This window comes from Cucurbita pepo, chromosome LG02, assembly GCF_002806865.2.
Source record: "Cucurbita pepo subsp. pepo cultivar mu-cu-16 chromosome LG02, ASM280686v2, whole genome shotgun sequence".
NCBI lineage: Eukaryota > Viridiplantae > Streptophyta > Magnoliopsida > Cucurbitales > Cucurbitaceae > Cucurbita > Cucurbita pepo.
Window position 1 is genome coordinate 12,934,220 of NC_036639.1, and position 20,914 is coordinate 12,955,133.

The 20,914-nt window shown below is 34.4% G+C and overlaps 4 protein-coding genes across 4 annotated transcripts; 1 reads left to right on the forward strand and 3 right to left on the reverse strand.

The window, feature by feature from the left end:
- Positions 1-982: 982 nt before the first annotated feature.
- LOC111789173 (myb-related protein 308-like) lies at positions 983-2,628 on the reverse strand. The gene is made up of 3 exons (XM_023669836.1): positions 2,421-2,628; positions 2,103-2,232; positions 983-1,717 (listed from the first exon to the last, which is right to left on the reverse strand). Exons 1-3 carry the CDS (start codon positions 2,551-2,553, stop codon positions 1,087-1,089), a joined length of 894 nt encoding a protein of 297 aa, XP_023525604.1. The 5' UTR covers positions 2,554-2,628; the 3' UTR covers positions 983-1,086.
- Positions 2,629-3,754: 1,126 nt separating this feature from the next.
- On the reverse strand, positions 3,755-6,927 carry LOC111787559. Its single transcript, XM_023667564.1, has 3 exons — positions 6,629-6,927; positions 6,046-6,524; positions 3,755-5,203 (listed from the first exon to the last, which is right to left on the reverse strand). Exons 1-3 carry the CDS (start codon positions 6,692-6,694, stop codon positions 4,036-4,038), a joined length of 1,713 nt encoding a protein of 570 aa, XP_023523332.1. The 5' UTR covers positions 6,695-6,927; the 3' UTR covers positions 3,755-4,035.
- A 5,978-nt stretch (positions 6,928-12,905) lies between these two features.
- LOC111789124 (GTP-binding protein SAR1A) lies at positions 12,906-15,240 on the reverse strand. The gene is made up of 3 exons (XM_023669772.1): positions 14,894-15,240; positions 14,577-14,708; positions 12,906-13,505 (listed from the first exon to the last, which is right to left on the reverse strand). Exons 1-3 carry the CDS (start codon positions 15,020-15,022, stop codon positions 13,185-13,187), a joined length of 582 nt encoding a protein of 193 aa, XP_023525540.1. The 5' UTR covers positions 15,023-15,240; the 3' UTR covers positions 12,906-13,184.
- Positions 15,241-18,551: 3,311 nt separating this feature from the next.
- LOC111789080 lies at positions 18,552-20,701 on the forward strand. The gene is made up of 7 exons (XM_023669722.1): positions 18,552-18,728; positions 18,810-18,881; positions 19,456-19,523; positions 19,685-19,826; positions 20,046-20,126; positions 20,237-20,353; positions 20,458-20,701. Exons 1-7 carry the CDS (start codon positions 18,588-18,590, stop codon positions 20,530-20,532), a joined length of 696 nt encoding a protein of 231 aa, XP_023525490.1. The 5' UTR covers positions 18,552-18,587; the 3' UTR covers positions 20,533-20,701.
- The last annotated feature ends 213 nt before the right edge of the window (positions 20,702-20,914 follow it).

Sequence of the window (20,914 nt, forward strand, 5' to 3'; positions counted from 1 at the left end):
AAAAAAAAAAAAAAAAAAAAAAAAAAAAAAACATGACAGAATTCTGTCCATGTTTTATTTCTTCGTTCATTTCCAAGATATTCAAAGCTCGACAAATTTTTTACTACGAAGATTAACTATTCGAGTTAGTAAGAAGATCGTGTTGACCTATAGGATTAAAAATGTAAATTTTAAAAGGACCAAAAAAAAAAAAAAAAGGGTGGGGGGGTAAAAACACAATTGTTCCAAGTTTTGGTCTGACGTGTAGCATGTGAGTTGGCAGTCTGTATTCAGAAGCGTTGCCACATAGTTGGGCTCAAGGGGTTTGATCCATTGTTTTCATTCGATTTCATATGTTTGGGCCCCACATGAGATGGCTGAAAAAGCTGACATGGACCCAGATACTTTCAAAACCGATGAAAAAGTGTGGCATTTTTTTTTTGTTTTTTAGTACACGTACACCAATTTTGTTTCAGTTAAAAGAATATAAATNAAAAAAAAAAAAAAAAAAAAAAAAGTCAAACATGAAATTGTATCAGACCAACCCAATTTTCATGTGGTCCGGGGCATATGTATGCACACTCTTAACGTGTGTGATTCTAGTCCGTAGTGACCCTGTTTGTATAAAAAAAAATGAAGTAGGATCGTGATCTCACACGAAGAGAACAAAAACATTCCTTACAAGAGTGTAGAAATCTCTCCATAGAAGACACATTTTAAAACAACAATATCTAATAGGACGGGTTAGATTCAAATATTAGGCGGTGTGCCAGTAAAGACGATTGCATCCGAGGGTGGTGGGTTGTGTTGGCACCCAAAGGGTCGATTGTGAAATCTCAAGTTTACACTTTGTACTAACAGTGGACTTGGTCGGTTGACAGTAAAAAAAGTAAATAAAATTTACTTTTAGAAACAAAAACATATTCCAAAAAGCATGGAAATACAAACCATAACAGCGGTAAAAAGTAAAAAGAAAGAACTTTACACGGATTTGCAGAGTCTCTTAAAGCTAAAAGAAAATATACAAAATTAAAGATCCCAAAATCCCATAGAATCAACGCATTAATTTACAAACATTCAAAATCAAGATCACGCCGCCGCCGGTGATTAAGATAAGAGCCAAGAAATCACATCGTCGGATTCGATCACGGCGGCGGCGGGGAGATCCTCTCCGGCCTCCCATTCCTCCCCACCGACAAAGCTTTCCCAATTCCAAGGACTATCCAGACGGAACGAACAACTAATCGAACTACACTCACCGCCGGTCTCCACCTCGGCGCCACCAGTACCGGCGGTGACTTTATTTCCGTCGTCGTCGTCGTCGTCGTTATCATTGTCCCAATCCAAAAAGGCATCCAAGTCCAACGACATGTCGTCCTTATCGAAACTCAACGTCGCAGACCCACCAACATCTGTCGTTTTGCTAATAACTTTGTCGTTGGAACTAACTCTTTCCTCCGCTGGATCATCCACAGCCCCATAAACAGTTTTTTCTCTCGCCGCCGTCTCTGTTTCTGTCTCTGTTTCCACCGCCAACGCCGCTTCCTTGCTACGCCGCCCACGGCTGCCCTTCCGCCGCGGCGGAAGGCTCAGCCGTGCCACGTCGACAATTACCGACCCATCGTCGTTTCCGCTCCGGCGCCGGATAGTGTGAATTTGACGGCTCAGATGAGAGTTCCAGTAATTTTTAATCTCGTTGTCTGTTCTGCCTGGCAAGTGGCTCGCGATTAAAGACCACCTGAAAATTTGAATTAAAATATTCATAATTATAATTAGAAAACGACAATATTACCCTTTTTTTTTTCGTATATTAAAAAATGAATTTTTTATTAAAATTAATAAAACCCTACAAATTATTTTCTCAAAATTATAGAAAATTAAAAATAAAGAAAAACCCAAATAAATTATTCCCTCTATTTTCATATTCTCTTCTTTGCTCGTGAACTGCATTGGGAGAATATATTTCAAATTATTAAAAATAATTATGGCTTAAAAAGGATGTATTTTTGCATTAAATTTATTACCTATTATAAATTTTCATTTTGAAATATATTTCAAATATTAAAAATTAAAATTAAAACTTTATAATAATTAAAATTAAGAGTGAAATTAATTTGAGTTACCTGTTTCCTAAGGTAGAATGTAGTTTAATAATAAGATTCTCTTCGTCGGTCGTAATGTTCCCCCGCACCAAATCACACCTTAAATAGTTGATCCATCGAAGTCGGCAACTTTTCCCACATCGAAGAAGCCCTAAAAATAAAAATTTCGATAACGGGTCACTCTCGACTATAAAAATAGCTAATTTTTTTTAGCTATTGGATGTACGGATGCAACGTTTGTTTAATGGCCGGTAAAAAAAGATTAGTAAAAAAAGACGAAAAGGGTAGCGGTCTCGTTGAATAATTTGTTTTGTCGGGAAAATGTAGGTGGGATGTAACCTGCATTTTTGGGGAGGGATCTCCAAGAGCCTTCACCATTAGCAAGAATGTACTTTTTCAACCGGTCATCTTCCTCCGCCGTCCACCTTCCTTTTTTCAGGCCAACTTTCTCACAGCACGGCCGTCTCCCCATTGTCGTCGTCGTCGTCGCCGCCGCCGCCGGTGCCGGCCACACACCCAGATTCAAAACGGCATCGTTTCACGTGGGGTGATTTTGAATTTATAATATCTAACTAACTTGAACGAGTTGCTCGGTTTTATAATACCGCTTTTGTGAGTCTGTCTCTGTGAAAAGAAGAAGGGAGTGACAGAGAGGGTGACGTGGAGGAGGAGGTGGCAATTAAAGTTGGAAAAATGGATGTGTGGAGGAAGATGAGGCCACGACAGTGAGAGGAAAATGGCGTACTCGTGGCAAATCGACGGTCGAGGGATGGGTGATGGGGCTTGGCTTATTCCACGTTGGCATTTCTTTAAATCTTTATTTTTTTTTTTAATTTCTTGGTACGTAACTTGTTTAGCCATCGTCCATCTCCATTTGTGAGCTTTTAATTCCTTCAGCTAACTATGTCTAGAGAGTCCCATTGCATTTAATAACTCTTTTCAATCCATTTATTATTTTCAAAAAATAAATTATAAATTTTATTTCATTTTAAACTTTATAATATGTCCAAAAAGTTATTTTAATTTTAATTTTATATATCCTCCAGATTTATTATACACAAACTCAAAAATTTAGAAACCAACCCAATTAAATTTTTAAATAAAAATTTTAAATTAAAAAATATATATCGTACAAAGTGAACGAAAAGACAATCTAAGAGTTAGTATTGATGACGGGTTTATAGATGTTTGCTATTAACGTGCTTGATTTGATGTGTTAAAAGTGTATGAAAAGAGGTGAAAATGAAAGGGGAAAACAATTATTAGTCTCGAGTATTCTTTATATATTAAAACTAATTTGTACACTAATCAAAGTAAATTTTAATAAAATTGGTGATTATAAGAGGTTGAAGGTGAATTAGTCGAAATAATAATAAAAGGATAAAAATTATAACATGTACGAGGGTCGAAATATTAATGAAATTAAGAGGTTATAGTAAAAATGGTGGGTTGTTAAATAGAGATGTTGAACATAAATGGTGATGGTGAAGGGTCCCAACTAGGTTGACAAATGAGTGATGTCCAATAATGTTGGAAAGGGAATGGATCATCATCATAGACCCTAAAATCATTGTACTTTATCCAAAACAAACCAATCCTCGTTCTTCTAGTAGGATGCAACAAAATACTTGTCTTCAATTATTTATTATTATTATTTTTTTTTAAACAATCTCTACTTAAAATCAATTTTCATTAAATAGCACGAATAAAAATATGGATAAGGCCCAAGGCCCAAGAATAAGGCAAAAAGCCCAAAGCCCAAAGCCCAAAGCCCAAAGCCCGAAAATAGTGACATATTCGAAACTGAGAAGAAAAAAAGTGAAGTTAAAAAATCTGTACATGAATGGGCCAAGAAAAACAAACCAGAATGGCGACAAAATTTCTCCGGCAGTTCCACCGCCTTACCTTGTTATACAAACAATGAAGATTCCCCCCGCCGGTCAGTTACCTGAAACTAACAGCTCAAAGCCTCATACTTCACTGCAATAGGACGTCCAAATCCGACTTGCGACAGTAAATTCCCCACCACGGCGAGATCCCGGCAAAACACCCCTTGATAAACCGACTTATTATGACTCAAATTTGATCCCGAAATCTCCTCCTGTTTCGATTCTATTTCATCAATAGCTTTTGCATGGCTTTGCTGTTGTTGTTGTTGCTGCGCTTGAATCGCGGCAGCCCTCTTTCTCTGTTTCTCCGCCGCTTCCTCGTCCATGATGGACGTCATGATACTCGAATACCCTTTCTGCAGGAGCCTATACAGAAACAACCCCGACATTTTAGCTCTATCTCTAATGGATTCCATATCAAAATCATTGCCCAATTCGCATCTATCTAGAAACCCAGTTGCCTTATCGGGCGTGTGCTTCAAGCAGAGCAATAAATGGGCTCTTTCAAGATCTGATCTCGAACACCCACGTTGCAATCCGATCAAACCATAGTAATCGACATTGTTCTTCTCAACCGAAGCAACCCTCTGTTTCAATTTCTGGATTCTCGCCGTTAACGCGCAGAGCTTCCCGGGAATTTCTCTGTACTGCACGTTGTGACGCTTCCACGCCGGACCAGGAAGCTTTCGATCTCTGAGGATCGAGTTGTAGAGGAGCTTCAAATGTTCGAGGTCGTGGAGACAATCGGGGAGGCAACGAATGGATTCGAAGAGATGGGCTCGGGTTTCGAGGGCCTGGATACAGGTCGGGTCGAGGATGAGTGTGCGGTTGCAGTCGGCGATGGAGTCGGCAGTGCGGCCGGCGGCACGATAAGCGGAGGAGCGGTGGAGGAAACATTGGGCGAGGAAGGTTTGAGGGGCGGGGCGGCGACCTTCAAGGATCTTAGTGAAGAGGCGGATAGCCTCGGAGGGGAGGCCAGCGTCGAGAGCGGCGAGGGCAGCAGTTCGGCGGCGGAGGAGGAGCTTTACGTGGCTGAGGAGGGCGGCAGTGGTGTCTGCTTCGGTGGTTGTGGTAGGAAGCACCGGAAAACTAGGGAGTGAAAAGCCGTCTTCGGAACGGCCGGTGCTTTCCCGGCGAGAGGCGGCGGTGGCGAGGCGTTTGCCGGTCTGGAGGAGAACCATGGCGTCCTCTAATAGGCCCAGATGACAGGCAGCTTGGCCCAATACCACGTATCTGCACAAACCCAAGCGAGTTTATTCAGCTAACTTCAAATCATAACCTAATTATTAAAAACAAGTTGATTCAAAAAATAGATTAAAATATAATATTAATTTCTATGTGTTTAATCTTCTAAAAGAAAACCTTTTCTTTTTTTAGAACATAATATTATAATAGTGAGTTGGAAATTTAAAACTCCAATTATTATACCATACTTTTTGAGTACTCATTTAAACCATTATTGCACTTTTAATTTTTTATTTATAAGAATTTAGATCTTATGTTTAAAAATATAATGATTAAGCTTTTTAACATTAAATTTTTATAGTAAAAATATCTTATACATAAAATATAATATATAGATAAATCAGATAATTATAAAAGGATTTTTAACCTAAATTACTCAATCATTAAACTTTTTATAAACTATAAAAATAGGATGAAAAGTAGGTCTAAAAATATACTTATTTCTATTAATAAATTTGAAGAAAAAGTATATTATTTGCAATAATTATGTAATATTGAAAATTATTTTTCTTGACGTCTACAATTTAATCTATAGAATTTTAAATTTATAACAATTTAATAGTAAAATTTAGCATATAATAATTTTATTAAAATTTTAAATTATATTTTTTTACAACAAAAACTAAATACTTAATTTCGAAGTAAAAAATGTTGCATAAAATATGGTTAAAAAATAATTAAATTATTATTGTGATATTTGTTGGAAGTATTGTTTATTCCTTCCCATCTAAAAATAGCACAATCACTCACGATGAGAAGGAATAATTTTCTATCAGGAAAAAGAAAAAAAATAAAAAATAAAAAATAAAAAAAGAAGAAGAAAGAATTACCTCCATTGGCTCTCCTTCTCGCACCTTTTACAGAGCAGTCCCGCCATGATCTTCCTCTTCAAATCGGCGACGGAGAAGAAGCAGTTGAACGAGGAGTCGTGGTTCTGCAACTCCAATAACGAAGAAGAACAATACGACAAAGAAGAGGAAGAAGAAGAAGAAGAAGAAGACGAAGAAGCGAGAAGCTTCGCTTGCTCTCTCGAAAACTGTTGCGACGAATTCTCCGATCCAGACGACGAGTCATCCCCTCCGCTTCGACTCAGCGTCGTCCTCATACTCGGAAGATACTCCTGAAGCATATCCACAACATCCTTATACCGGCGAAGACACAAAAGCGAGCGAGCCTTAAGCTCCAACGCCTGTTCAAACCTCGGCGCTAGTAGCAGAGCCGCATCGAGTAGATTCAAAGCCGAAACCACATCATTTTCCCTACCAGCACCGATTAAACACTTCGCATCTTTCACATACCTAATCGCCATCTAAAATCAAACAAAATCACTCCACTCAAAAACTCCGCCGAATCGCAATCATCAAACGATTTCAAAAACCACAACAAAATCAAAACAAAATCAAACGAACGCACCTGTTTGTCAGAGAGCCACCATTGCTTCTTCTCAGCAAGGCCAAGACAAGGAGATGAAACCGCCATTGTCAAGAATCCTCAATCGCCAAAGAAGAGAATCAAGAATCAGAAACGGAATTGAAAGCAATAATCACACATTATACATTCATTTCGATTTGCTCCGATTTCAATCTCTCTTTCTCTCTCTTTCTCTCCAGAAACAAAGATTTAAAAGCATGGAACGAAGAGAGAGAGAAAGGATTTTAAAAAGGGATTGACATTTTGCGTGAAGAAATTTTGTGAGTAAATAAGGAGTTGTGTTGGTAGTTGCGGGAGAGAGAAGTAATTTTATATATCACACAAATATTAAACCAACTATACCAAAATCCTTTTATTTATTTTTATTTATTTATTTATTTATTTTAATCATTCCGCTGCATGGCTGGCAATAGATTGCCATTACATTGGATCCTATTCCAATCTCCAAATTTCATAAGCGAAACCGGCAACCGGATACAGCCGGTGAGCTCCCATGATTTTTTCGGTATTCATGACTGGGTGTACGCAGTCACTCAAAAACTAATTATCCTTTTGTTTTTCCTTTACAAATATGGAATTTCCAAAATATTAAATTATTAAAAAAATAACTAATTGTTTCGTCCAAACTATATATTTTAACTAGTTAAACTATATTCAGTACAACAATTTACTGGTCCCGAAATTAACCCTTCTATCCTAAGCCACAGGACTCCGAGCTTTATTATTTATTTATTTATTTTNAAAAAAAAAAAAAAAAAAAAAAAAAAAAAAAAAAAAAAAAAAAAGGGCAATTTGATTTATGAATGCACATGAATGTGTATGGATGGCCAGATGGGCATAGCCATAAAGGCACCCCCAACTCCCTCCTTTTTCCATGCCCTCTTTATTCTTCTCACATTCTTTATATTATTATTTTAATAATAATTGACATGCTTCCACCTCCCAACCCTAATTCTCAACACCTGCCACCTCACCATTAAATCCACTTCCCCCTCCACGTGTCGCATCAGGATTGGACTCCATAGTTTGACATTATAATTTATTAATTTTATTTTTATCAATAAAAGTGGGCCCTTATTATAAGTTTGTTGATGCTCATAATGGGAATTGTAATGAGAATGTTATTAATCTATACACCTAGACATTTGCTATAAACTTTAATTTCATTTATTATTTATATGCCAAAAATTAATTGGAAAACGAAACGAGTTACTCTTTTAGGGCTCTTCCACGCACTCATTCTAAAATTCTAAATTTTGTCGCTAACCCCGATGCCATTTGTAATAGCTTGTTACGAATTCCCGTTAGGTTCACTGTTTTAAAATTATACTCTTATAAGAAATGCTTCGTTGACCAATTTGGTGTGAACCAGCTATCTGAAATATATTTAAATTGGAATTACGAGTATGCCCATGTTTGATGGAGACTATTTCACGAGAACCATTACTTTAGCTGAGTCGAGTCGGGAGCATAGGAGAAAGGCAATTCCTTGAAAAGGGATGGTCCCTTTCAAAGACATGGGTGCAGCCAATTGCTACCACAGACACCTCCCAATTTTATCTAAATAACAAAAGCTTATTTATTTATTTATTTATTTAAAAAAAATTAAATAAATAAATTAAAATGTCCATTTTTGATTGGTGAGAGACCATTAATACATTAAAAACTAGCACACCAATTGGAATAAACCTTTCATGCCACATTATATTTTGCTGTCTTTGTGTCCCAAAAGACACCAAAATTTAATAATGAATAAAGTTTTTTTTTTTTTTTTTTTTTTTATTAATATATTTTTTTAAAAATTTTGTGTATTAATATGTTAATGTGGACGTACGTTATTAAGTCATATAAGGCTGCTTCGGTCCCGATTGACCATAGTAGAAATTCGATAGATTTTTTTTTTTTTTTAATTCACGGACTAAATTTTATGCGTCGGTTTAAATAATTGCATTGAATTTTATGGAAAAATTTGGTGATATTAATAAAAATAGGGATATTTGAGTTAGGGAGGTAAGGGTATAGTTTAGGAGGTGCCTAGAAAGCATATGTTTTGGCTTTTTATGAGGAGACAGAGACCAAACATATTAAAAGGACAATTACAAAGCTTTATACAAAAACCAAACAAAATAGCTGTTTCTTAGCTGCCTCCAAGTAACTTTTTTTTCTTTTCCGGATTCCGTCGTGTTATCTGTTCATTTGGAATTGCTTATAAGAATGAAAAAGATCACCCCGTGTAAAATTGGTTCGAGCTAGACGTGTTTAACTTTTGAGTTCTTATGATTGAGTTTAGAGAGTCATCCTAGACGGAGAGAGGAATCTCCCATTTTAATGGAGAATTGGAGAGGGTATAGCGAGAGATCTTTTTCGGCTAGCTAAACGAGACTGGGGATAGAGATTATATTCCACATCCCCATCCCGACTCTGCCAAATTCTCGTCTCATCTCGATTTTTTAGAAATTATGTTGAACACTAAATTATATTTAAATTATTAGAATATTTTACATTTTTTAATTGATATTATATTAAAAATGGGAATTATCCATTCATTTTTTAAAATTAATATATATTTTAAAAAAATTATACAAAAAGATAGTGAAGAAAATCCCGGTCGAGAATTCACGTCCTAATGACGAAAAAAAATAAATGGAGATTGAAATATTAGGCAGAGAGCCAAAAAAGAAATTTGCACTTCAGTAGGAGAGAGGAATTAAACATTCTTTATAAGCGTGTAGTAGAAATCTCTCCCTAACAGACGTATTTTAAAAACATGAGACTCACCACGATACGTAACAGGCCAAAACAAACAATATGAGACTCACCACGATAGTAACAGGTCAAAGTAGACAATATTTACTAACAGTGAGCTTGAACTGTTACAGTAACTATATGATCAAATAGTATATATATATATATATATATATAATATGAAACTAAGGTTAGGGTGTGGGGTCATATGTATATATATGGAGCCCATATGAGATTTGTTTGTGGAAACATTTGAGAGTTAGTTGTGTTCGTGAAAAAATATGATTGCCCACAAACATATGATTGGTTTGGTTTGGTTGCTTATGTTTCCGTGCCTTCTTTTAGCTCCTCACACAAACCCGATCGACCCTAGTACTAAAATAGCTTTCGATTATACCTATAAATGAACGGATCGGATCAACCAACCAAAATAACACGAGAACCAAATGAAACATTAATTTCCATAAATAATAATGAAATTAGGTAGTGGGAAAATCATAGGATACCCTTAAAATGAAAGGAAGTGCCCTTATTTAATACAACAATCACAGATATCCCCCCATCAGCCGCCCTCTCTTTAGCATATATTATAAATTAATATGAATTATTGTAATCAGAACTTAATTAAATAATATAAATTTTAATTAATTCCCTAAAGTTCTCATTATCCAAGACATGTTTGCTTCCAAGGAAGCATTAAGCTGACGTCAAACCCTATGGATCCACTAACCCAATATTCCTTAATAAAAAAATATGTTAAAGGTAACTTTTTAAAATATTTTACCCGATCTACCGTCAATAAATATGATCCTTTTTGGGTTTTCTCTCTCGGGCTTCCACTCAAGGCTTTAAAACGTGTCTGGGGAAGGAAGCCTTTAAGAGTGTGGAAACCTTCCCTTCCCTAACCGAAGCATTTTAAAGCTTTGAGGGGAAGCCCGAAAGGGACAACCCGTAAATCAAAATATTTAATATTTGTGTTGAAACGTTAAAACTCGACCCGAAAAAGAATTATGAGAAATGAGTAGGGAACATTATTGGTAATTGCAAATCAATCCTTGATGGAAGATAGAAGAATTGATGCAAAGCCCCCATGTGCAAAAGCCAAACAATCAATATCTTTGCAGTTTTTTTTTTTTTAAATAAGAATATAAGAATATGATATGATGAAGAACCTAAGTGCTCATCATTTTTATTTTATTTTATTTATTTATTTATTTTTATCGATATCGAACCCGTGAATACATAAATGTTCAATAATCAACAAAAATTTAACACCCAGTTGAAAAAATTTACCATATTAGGTTTATGTAGCTCTGTAACAGGATTCTATTGACATGACTAAGTTTAGGGCATGACTATGATGATATGATATTATACACTTTGAGCATAAGCTTTCATGACTTTACTTTGAGCTTCCGCAAAAGGTTCGATGTGGGACTTTCATCATCTAACTAACATTTTCATTAATATCTCTCGAGGTCGAGGTAGAGGTCGAGACGAGAAAAGAGGAATTAATGGATTAAAAGAAAGAAAGAGGGGTGTTTTGGGAAAGAAAAAAAAGGAGGGATGGGTTTGGGAGAAAACCCAAGAAGATAGGAAAATAAGTTTTTTAATTTTAAAAAAAAATAGGGTATGTGGTGGAAAAAAGGTGGTGATGTGTCAGTGGCCATGCTGGAATTATAATTTGATGATACGAAATTGGAAAGCACATGTCACACCAGCCTTCCCAAATGCCCATCACTCTGTTTCCACATGGCCCATCATTATGTGCCACCTCATCCTCCCAACTATTCTCCCACCACTACCAAACCCTAATTATATTAATTAATAATAACAACATTTACACCAAAAACGTCGACTAACGGAACTCTTACTCCCACTCGAGTTCTATTCAAAATGGTCGTTATTTTTCGTTCAAAATAGTGGAAATATTCGGATGAATAAAGTTCAAGCTACGTATTAGGGTTTTAATTTAACTGGTTAAGACGTATAATGAAAATTAAAATATATATATATAATATTAATTGTTTAGGTGGCTTTAAAAGTAGTAATGGGTTTAATTCTTAAAAATTAAAATAAATAAATAAACATAAATTAGATTTGAAAATTAAAATAAGAATATTTGAAATTCCATTTTCATATAAACCAAACAAAAACATGAATTTAGATAAGGCTAAGGATTTCTTGTCCATTTGGAGAAGTAATTTATTAATTTAATATAAACGTGGTCGTTTTATTTTTATTTAAATAAAAAAAAAACTGATTTTATTCCTTTTTAACATAATGGACATTTTAAAATCTCTCAATCTTACTTGATCTACAATTTGAATTAAAAATAGGATTTTTAAAATATTATTAATACACAAAAAAAAAATCATAATTTAAAATAATTATGGTGGGGTTAGGTTGGGAACGTAGAATTTAATCTTGTCACCGGCCCGTTTAACCTTCTCTTTTTCGTTCTTTGTTTATTCCCCAACGTCAACCCCATTTAGCTAACTAAGGAAAATCTCTTCTCTCTCATTCTATGGATTTCCAACCCTCTTCAGGGTTGATCTCGATAGGGCCTTAGTGTAGCTGATTAAATAGACATCACTGAAAACGATGATTAAATAATATTTAAAAACAAGAAACAGAAGAAAGATGTGTTGGATGATGAAAGTCATGACTAATTTAGGGAATGATCATTTTTATAATCAAGGAATACTATCTGCATTGTCAGGAGGCCTTTTAGGGGAAGCTTAAAGCAAAGCCATGAGAGAAATTATACTAAAAGTGGACAATATTATATCATTGTGAAGAGTCATGATCATCTAACAAGACGATGGACAACGAAAATGAAAGAAGAACGGTTGAAGAACAGCATTGAATGGGAGACGAGGTAGAAGAGAAAAAGGTCATTGGGATTTGGGAAATTTGCAGGTGATAAGGCCTTTTTACCAACTTACAAAGAAATGTCTTTAAAATGTTGATGGCTTTGGTTCCAACCAAGAAGACAAAGGAGTTGTGTAAGCTCTAAAGCAGCAATGGCACAGCACTTACTCTAAGCCTTTGCAATTTCGTCAAATCTTATGCTAGTGTTGTAGTAGTTGTCGGGACCGAATTCTATGTTGCTACTAAAAGACACACTAAAAAACGCTCGATGTTAAGTACGAATTTTAAATACCCTTTTGAAAGTAAGAAAAAGTACCTTTAGCTATTTTGTGGCGTTTGATTTATTATCAAAAAGCGGTCTTGAGAATTCTAAAGGCAAATTATGAGCGTTTGATTTTTAGATAAAGCGCCTTTCTAAAAGGTGCTTTCAGTTAAGATTGTTAAATTGTGAACGTTTGTCAAGAGTGCCTAAGAAAACGCTAAGATAATGAAATTGACATGTTTACGAGGTTAAATTAACACCCATTACCCCGATCGCGAGCCTTAAACTAATTTTATTATTTAGAACGAAAAGAATCGTTTAAAAAAAAAATCTTACTTTCTCAGACCATCCACCATAGTTGGTATTGATGAAGAACAATTAGAAAAGAAAGATCCTAAGCGAGTTAGATCAATAACAAGAGACAAGAATGTTAAAAATAATAAACTTGAGGTAGGAAGTGAATTTTACATAGAAAGCATTAGAGTACCTCCTCCTTCCACACATCGTCTGAAAGCAAAAACAAAAAAGAAAAAAGTTCAATCCAAAGCCCCTCCAACACACTGGATATCAAACTGCAATCTCTGACGACTCGAGGGGGCTTAGGACGACGGGATTTCATCGGTTCGTGAAACCGTTGACATACCTCGTTGATATTACCTACTTGATGTATTGAGACATCCACTTGAAACCGTCGCCATAACCCATTTTGCGAACGATGCTGCACATGAATACCTCTAATGGACGTACATTTGAATCAGTCAGATTTACTTTTCCCTTGCCAGTGGTGAAGTTGGTCAAGCCAAGATGGTAGCGCAATTCGTCCTCTGAGGCTGCATATGGAATGTCGATCTTGTTGCCCAATATAAGGAATGGCACGTTAGCAAGCGATTCATCAGAGAGAAGAGCGTCGAGTTCCTTCTTCGATTCTGCAAACCTTTCTTTGTCGAAGGCGTCGACTAGGTACACGACAGCATCTACCTGTTATATTCATTTTCATACAAAATTAGAAGCACGTCTTAAGCGACATACTATTGCAGTAAGTTGGAAATATATGAAAAATCATCCAACATCATCCATATAGCACAATGACACAAACTGCAGAAAACCAAACACCACACGGTCTACAAACCCGACTCTGCAAAATGCTCTCTAGCTTCAGCAGAACAGAAAATTGGACAGACCGACAGCTTGAAAACATAACTAAAGTTCTTTCGAAGGTGCCGTGCTATGGATACATTGTTATAATCCATTCAGCAACAGAGTTCAGAAGATCATGTATCAATTCTTAAGAAAAAATACCACTAGGAAGTTTCCATTAAGGCAATCAAACAGCAAGATGTAAGATAAACAACTGATGGAAAGCACCAAAACTGAACGAGTGATATGCAGCTCAAGAAGAAAAATTCACCGAGTTGTTCGAAACAATCAAAACGGCCAGTTATTAATGGAATTCCTTGTCGGCCTCTATAAAATACTCATTTGGACGAGGGCTTCCCAAAGCCACTACACTAGATGCGCATGTAGTCGTAGTAGTTGGCTCAGAATGCCTCTGTTCTATACTAAAAGACTAATTTGGAGAGGTCTTTTCTCTGCAAGATCAGGCAGACGAGTATACCATCGACTCTTTTGATGGTTTTCTCGGTTTTGAATAGGATCTCATATATATCAACAAACTGAAAATAACAAAAGTAACTAATGGCATTGTTCATTCAACTTGGATCAATGGAAGAACGGTGTGGGGGCATTTGCAAGCATAATAGATGGAAACGCAACAAGTTCAGAAGATTATAGAAAAAGTTCTGCGACAACACATCAGCTAGAGGAATTGGCAGCATAATTATGAAAAATGCAACAAATATTAAGCTCATGAGTATTTCCAGCAACCAGTTGGGAATCAAGCATAATTGTAATCTGAAAACACATAACAATTGGTAAAGAGTACAAGTTTCAAGAGTAAAGTGCTCCTCAACAGAGCCGAATGCCCAAGAAATTCACCACGAAAATGGAAATACAATCAGCTTGAATTCAAGAAAAACAGCGTTTTATTACCTTAGCATAATAATCCTTCCAGACTCTACGAGCAATTTGATGCCCACCCAAATCAAACGCCTTGAATTTGATTTTTCCAATACTCAACTCCTCAGACGTCGGGTACTGTGTAGGCTGGTGCTGAACAAGCCTCTATAGAACAAAGAAACCAAAACAAACAAACAAACAAACAAACAACAATAACCAATCCACACCATAACAATCAAGCCAAAATCCCCCACCATTTCGATTCCTCAGTCAAATCCAAATCTAAACACACCGATTCCCCCAAATTGCAAAAACAGAAATCAAGCAAACAGAAAGGCAAGAAATCAAACCTCATCCTTCAACATATGGAGAAGAGTAGTTTTGCCGGCATTATCGAGGCCGAGAAAGAGGATCTTGGCCTCCTTCTGCCAGAGACCAAGGGAGGCCAAGACGCCGTAGAACCAGTCAATGAGGAACATCGGTGGAGACGATTGAAGGCAGATCGGAGGGAAATTGAGCGGGATCTAGGTCGGCTGAAAACCGGTGGGGCTGGATCCACAGAGAGGAATTGGGAATTTGGATGGAGAAGATGAGAACACGAAAGGGATCCAAAATTTACAGCTTTTTGTTGGGTGTGAACTCTAATGCGAAATCACGACAGCTCCCGTTTCTGAATTTCGGGTGCATTTCATTTTTCATCGAATAATAATAATATTATTATTTTTATATATTTAAATTTCAATTAAAATAAATATATTTAATTAGTTAAATCATACTATTTTTATTAAAATAATTAAAGGATTGAATAATGGTAGTGTCACACCAATCATAATCTCATCCAATTTCCACTTTTTTGGTCACTCATTTTTATATAACCTATGCTTTTTGCAATCATAATGTTGTCTTTGTAATATATATATATATATATATATATATATATATATATAATTACAAAAGTAGTGATTGTAGGCTTAAATTTAAAAAATAAAAAATAAAAATAAAAAACAAATGGGCCGTATTACACAAGCCCAGTGTTAAATGGGCTTCATTAAAGAAATCACGGCCCATTTATTTGGGGATGGGCTTTCCATCATACCCAATTTTGAATGGGTAACTTTTAAAAATATTTAAAAACAATATTCATTTTCTTTAATATAAAATTAATTAAATCATTTCAAATTTTAAATTCATCCTCCAACTTAATTGGGTATTATTTAATTTTTTATTTAATCAATTAAATACACGTAAGCTATATTTATTTTAAATTTTTTTTTTTTAAAAGGTGTGGATTAATAAATTGTAATGATTGGTCTTAAATTAATTTAATATAATTAAAAAAAAAAAAAAAAAATGAAAGGGAAAGAATGAGAATCGAAATTGAAAACCATAATTAAGACGATAAGAACAAAGGATAGAGAGAGGATAAGTACAAACGTCGACATCCCAAAAAATAAATATCCAAAAAATTAAATACATTATTTTATTTTATTTTATTTTATTTTCTTAAAAAGAAACTACGAGAAGTGACTTTGGGTTGGGCCCACAGGATCTCGGCCACCGTCTTCCTTCGAAACAGGCCGGTGGTCATGGGCCCCCACTACTAGGCCCACAAATTTTAAATTATTTCATGACCGTTGATTTTAAAATCCAAGGCTCCTGATCCGAACCTGCAAACACCGCAAATTCAAACCGTAAACGGAAGGACAGGTTTCTTAAAAACATCGACAAATTAATGCTGTAAAGACCATTTTGCCCTCGAGTAATAATTATTAAGTAATTTTTAATTTTTTTTTATAATAGAAATTTACTAGAATTAAAATTAATTTATGGATCAAGATAAATGTAACAAAGTCAAAGAATATACATTCGATATGTACTTTTTTGGTTCAATTATTGAATTAATGAAATATTTATAATTGGCCATTAAAAAAAAAAGTAAGAAATTATCTTATTTTATTTATTTATTCTTAAAAATAATAAAGACGAAAAGTATAATTGATCTCCCATTTGTGGGAGACCTTATCCATTATTATTGTGACGGATGACCCATTAACACGTGGCATTATTTTGATAATTATGCCACGTCACACGCCAACTTGGATTTCTACACTAAATAGGAGTTTTAATCGACAACTGTACTGCCACGTTTTCGCCAACTATTACTATTTGATTTCCATATTTGTCATAAAAAATAATATTTTTTATCTAAGCTAAATTTAATAAAATTTAATAATTTATTTTCTAATTTTAAAAATTTTAATTACCCCTTTTGTCATTAGCTTAATTACATAATTATTAGTGAAAATCAGGGTAATGGCGTTAAATGACAGAAACTAAATAATAATAACATAAATCAAAATTTTTAATAAATATTAAATTAATAGTTTATTTTCAATTATTACAATTAAGAGGTATATATCACAAATGAATCTACGTATATAATTTTTTAGAGGTCGAAATTAAATAAATATTATTATATTTAACACGAGAATATTTAATTTGCATTATTTATTTGACAAAACTTGGGGACATGTTCTTCATTATTCCTCGTCATTTATAGTCTCTCATATTTATTTAATCAAATAACTTAGGGTATTAATTAAAATGATTTTTAAATTCTTTGATTATTATTATTTTTAAATATTCTTTGGCACCAAGTTTTCATATTCCAATCATAACGCTAACTATTATTTTTAAATAAGAATTATAAAATATTCATATTTAATTCAATAATATTAATATATTACTAATAAACAATTTTATGTTTAAAATTTATTTATCCATTTACATATTTTTCTTGTAATTTTACTTATTTTACTTATTTCAATGAATAATTGATTAATTTACTGTAATAGAGACCGATCAAGTCATTAAACAATTAAACTCACGTAGACAGTGTCGAGATATTTGTGTTGAAGTATCTTGATGCTACGAACTTTTGTGAACACATCATACTCGATGTTGTGATTTTTCTCTCAGGACTATGAGTGTATGATGTTCTTTATAGTGTCGAGATGTTGTGTGAGATCCCATATTGGTTGGAGAGGGGAACGAATCATTCTTTATAAGGGTGTGGAAACCTCTCATAGTAGACGCATTTTAAAACCTTGAGAACAAGTCGAAAAAAAAAAATCAAAGAGGATAATATCTGCTAGCGATGAGTTTGAGCTGTTACACGTTATAAACCTAAATGCTCGATCTTTAGATAAGTAATTGTTTGGATTTTTTATCCATCAAATCGGAATAATACAAATTATATATATATTTTTTTTCTATCTCCAATTTTTTCCTTTAATATTACATTAAATAAATTAACTACCAAACAAGTTATATAATTTTGACTAATAATGAGGGTTGAAATTTTATTTATTACGACATTTATGTCATTTTTTAATTGAATTTAATACTAATTAATAGTATAAAAGACTATTAGAAATCAAGGTACAATTACAGAAAAAAATTGAAACTTTGAAAAAATATGACATGGAAATTAAGAAAATATAGAATATAAAAATAAACGAGATACCCATGTATAAAAAGTCCACCGCTAGTCGATATTGTTTGATTTAGCTCGTTACCGATCACCTATAGTCAGACGATTTTAAAACATGTCTACTAAATTGAGGTTTTCATATTTGAATGTTTCGTTTTCCTCTCGAATTGATGTGGGATCTCATAATTCACTTTCGATAATATATATTACAGACTAAAACGGACAATATTTACTAGCGGGACATGGGACGGTTTTATTCAAAATTGGAAGTTATTTGACTTGACTTCCATGGTTTATTTCATACTCACAATTTATGAACTGGCGTTGCGGTGCGTTGCGTTAAGGTCCTCCATCCAGCGCCTCTAAAAGAAAAGTCCACGTCGGTCCCCCATAAACAAAGGGCATTTTGGGAAATTCACATTAATCTCTTTTATTTAAAGATGAAAGAAAAAAAAAATCCACAAAAGAGGGAAGGGAAACCAGAGAGCTTTTGAATNAAAAAAAAAAAAAAAAAAAAAAAAAAAAAAAAAAAGAATTCAAAAAATTAGTCGATGGGCGAAGCGATTCTGTACGTGGACGACTTCCGATTCGAAACGTCCTACGATGTCTCTCGCTGTAGGATTTGCCACGAAGAGGAATTCGAAAGTGCCCTACAACTTGAAGCCCCCTGCGCCTGTTCTGGCACCATTAAGGTAACCCCTAAATTCAAAAACCCCTTCAATCTTCTCCTTCTTCTGATTGTTATTAATATTCTTTTGTTTCCACCGGTTCAGTTCGCCCACAGAGACTGTATTCAGAGATGGTGCACCGAAAAGGGCAGCATAGTCTGTGAAATTTGCCTCCAGGTTCGGTTCTTCTTAGCTTTTCAGCTTCTGGGTCGGTTTTTTTCTTCAAAATTTCAACTGGGTTTTCGTTGATTTTGAGTTTTACACACCTCGAGCTTGTTTTCCAGAGCTCTGTAATGGGTTTTTTTAAGCACAGCTGGTTGATTTTGAGTTTGGTTTGATTTGGTTTGGTTTGGTTTTCTATGGGATTCTGGAATTCGTCTTCTTCTCTGTTAAATTTACGATTTATTTTAATTTTTTTTTAAAATATATAATTACTAATTTCTCTTATAGAAATTAATGTGTTATTGAATTGAACCATGGGTACTTTGGTAATTTCACATATCTATATTTGTATATGCATTTTATGAAAAGAATTCAGTGTATTATTTGTCAAGTTAATTAATTTGAAGAAAATACATTTTTTTTTTATTTTTTTAAATTAATATTTTAATAAATAAATGTCCGGAGAATAAACCAAGATTTAAGTCTTCTGACTTCTCCGCGTATTGTTAATGAATTTATTATTAAATGCTTTATTTTTTTTAAATTTAGGGAAGAAAATAAAATAGTGATAATAATAATTATTTTGTAGAATTACGAGCCGGGCTATACAGCGCCTTCTAAGAAGCCACAACTCGGCGATCCAGGTGTCAGCATTAGGTATTTTTTTAGTTAAATTATAAATTTGGAAATGGGAGATTTCTTAAAGCGCGAGCCAGACATGCTTTACAGCCAATTCATCGGCTCTGCTGGCGATTTTTTCGAATATTTAGGAATCAAATTAATTAATTAAATTGAAATTCTAAGAAATGGATTTGCAGTGATGGTGCGCAAATCCCGAGAAGCGAGCAAGAAGAGGCGGCGGAGCCCGCGTCTCCGCCCGCTGATGACGGCGCGTCGGACTCCGCTTGCTCCACCACCACTGACCGCGGTGCCTCCTATTGTAAATCGGTTGCTCTCACCGTAAGTTCCTCGGTCAATGAATATTCTCTGCCCGTTTTTCTAATTTCTTCTAATATTAATTAAATTCTTAATTTAACCTTAATCACTACTTTAAATTAGATTAGTAGCCGTTTATTTAATAATTTCACCCACTATTTATTTATTTATTTAACTTAATTAAAGTAATATTTATATATATATATATATATATATATATATATATATTTTTTTTTTATGCAGTTCACTTTAGTATTGTTGGTGAGACATTTCTATGATGTTCTAGCTGTTGGCGCGGGAGATTATCCATTTACGCTCGCCACGGTTAGTACCCGATTCGATTCGACTCTTCCTATGCTCGAGAATATTACTTTTACGGTCAAAATATCATTTTGGTCTCGATGTTGTGTACTAATTAAGCGATTTATTCTTAGGTGCTTCTTTTAAGAGCAAGTGGGATCATTTTCCCTATGTACGTGATAATTCGAGGTATCACCACCGTTCAAAACAACATTCGTCGAAGTCGTTATCGGTACCGATATCGAGATCAGGTGAGCTTTTTTAAAAACTAAAATTTGAAAGCGTTGAGGAATGAGGAAAATGTCGGAGGTGTTTTCATGGCTGACTGTGAGTTTCGGTATCGTGTTTGAATTAGGATTCTGATGACGACGAAGATGATGATATTTCGAGGTTTGAAGATGATGAAAGAAGGCTCCATCATATTGTCTAAAGCTTTATACAGACTTTTTTTTCTTTTGTTCTAATTAATTTAATTTTATTTCGATAATTTAGTTTATTTTTCACTCTGTATATTATTGGAGTGGGTAATGAATTTTTACCTTCGTGAAATTTAGTTTTTAATGTTTTTATTTCAATAAATATAGAAAAATTAATGTCCTTGTAACTCGACATGGACCCGACTTTGGTCGATAAAGAATACATTTTTTTAGTTAAAAGTTGAACGGATTAACTAAAAGGAAATGTCGACCTCAGACAGCATGATCGGGTGAAGGAAAAACTAAAAAAATGCAGTGGGTGAGCAGCAAACACCATTCTATGAACTGCTATCATTCAGATGTAGTTTTCGGTTTATTTATATACCGCTATTTTAC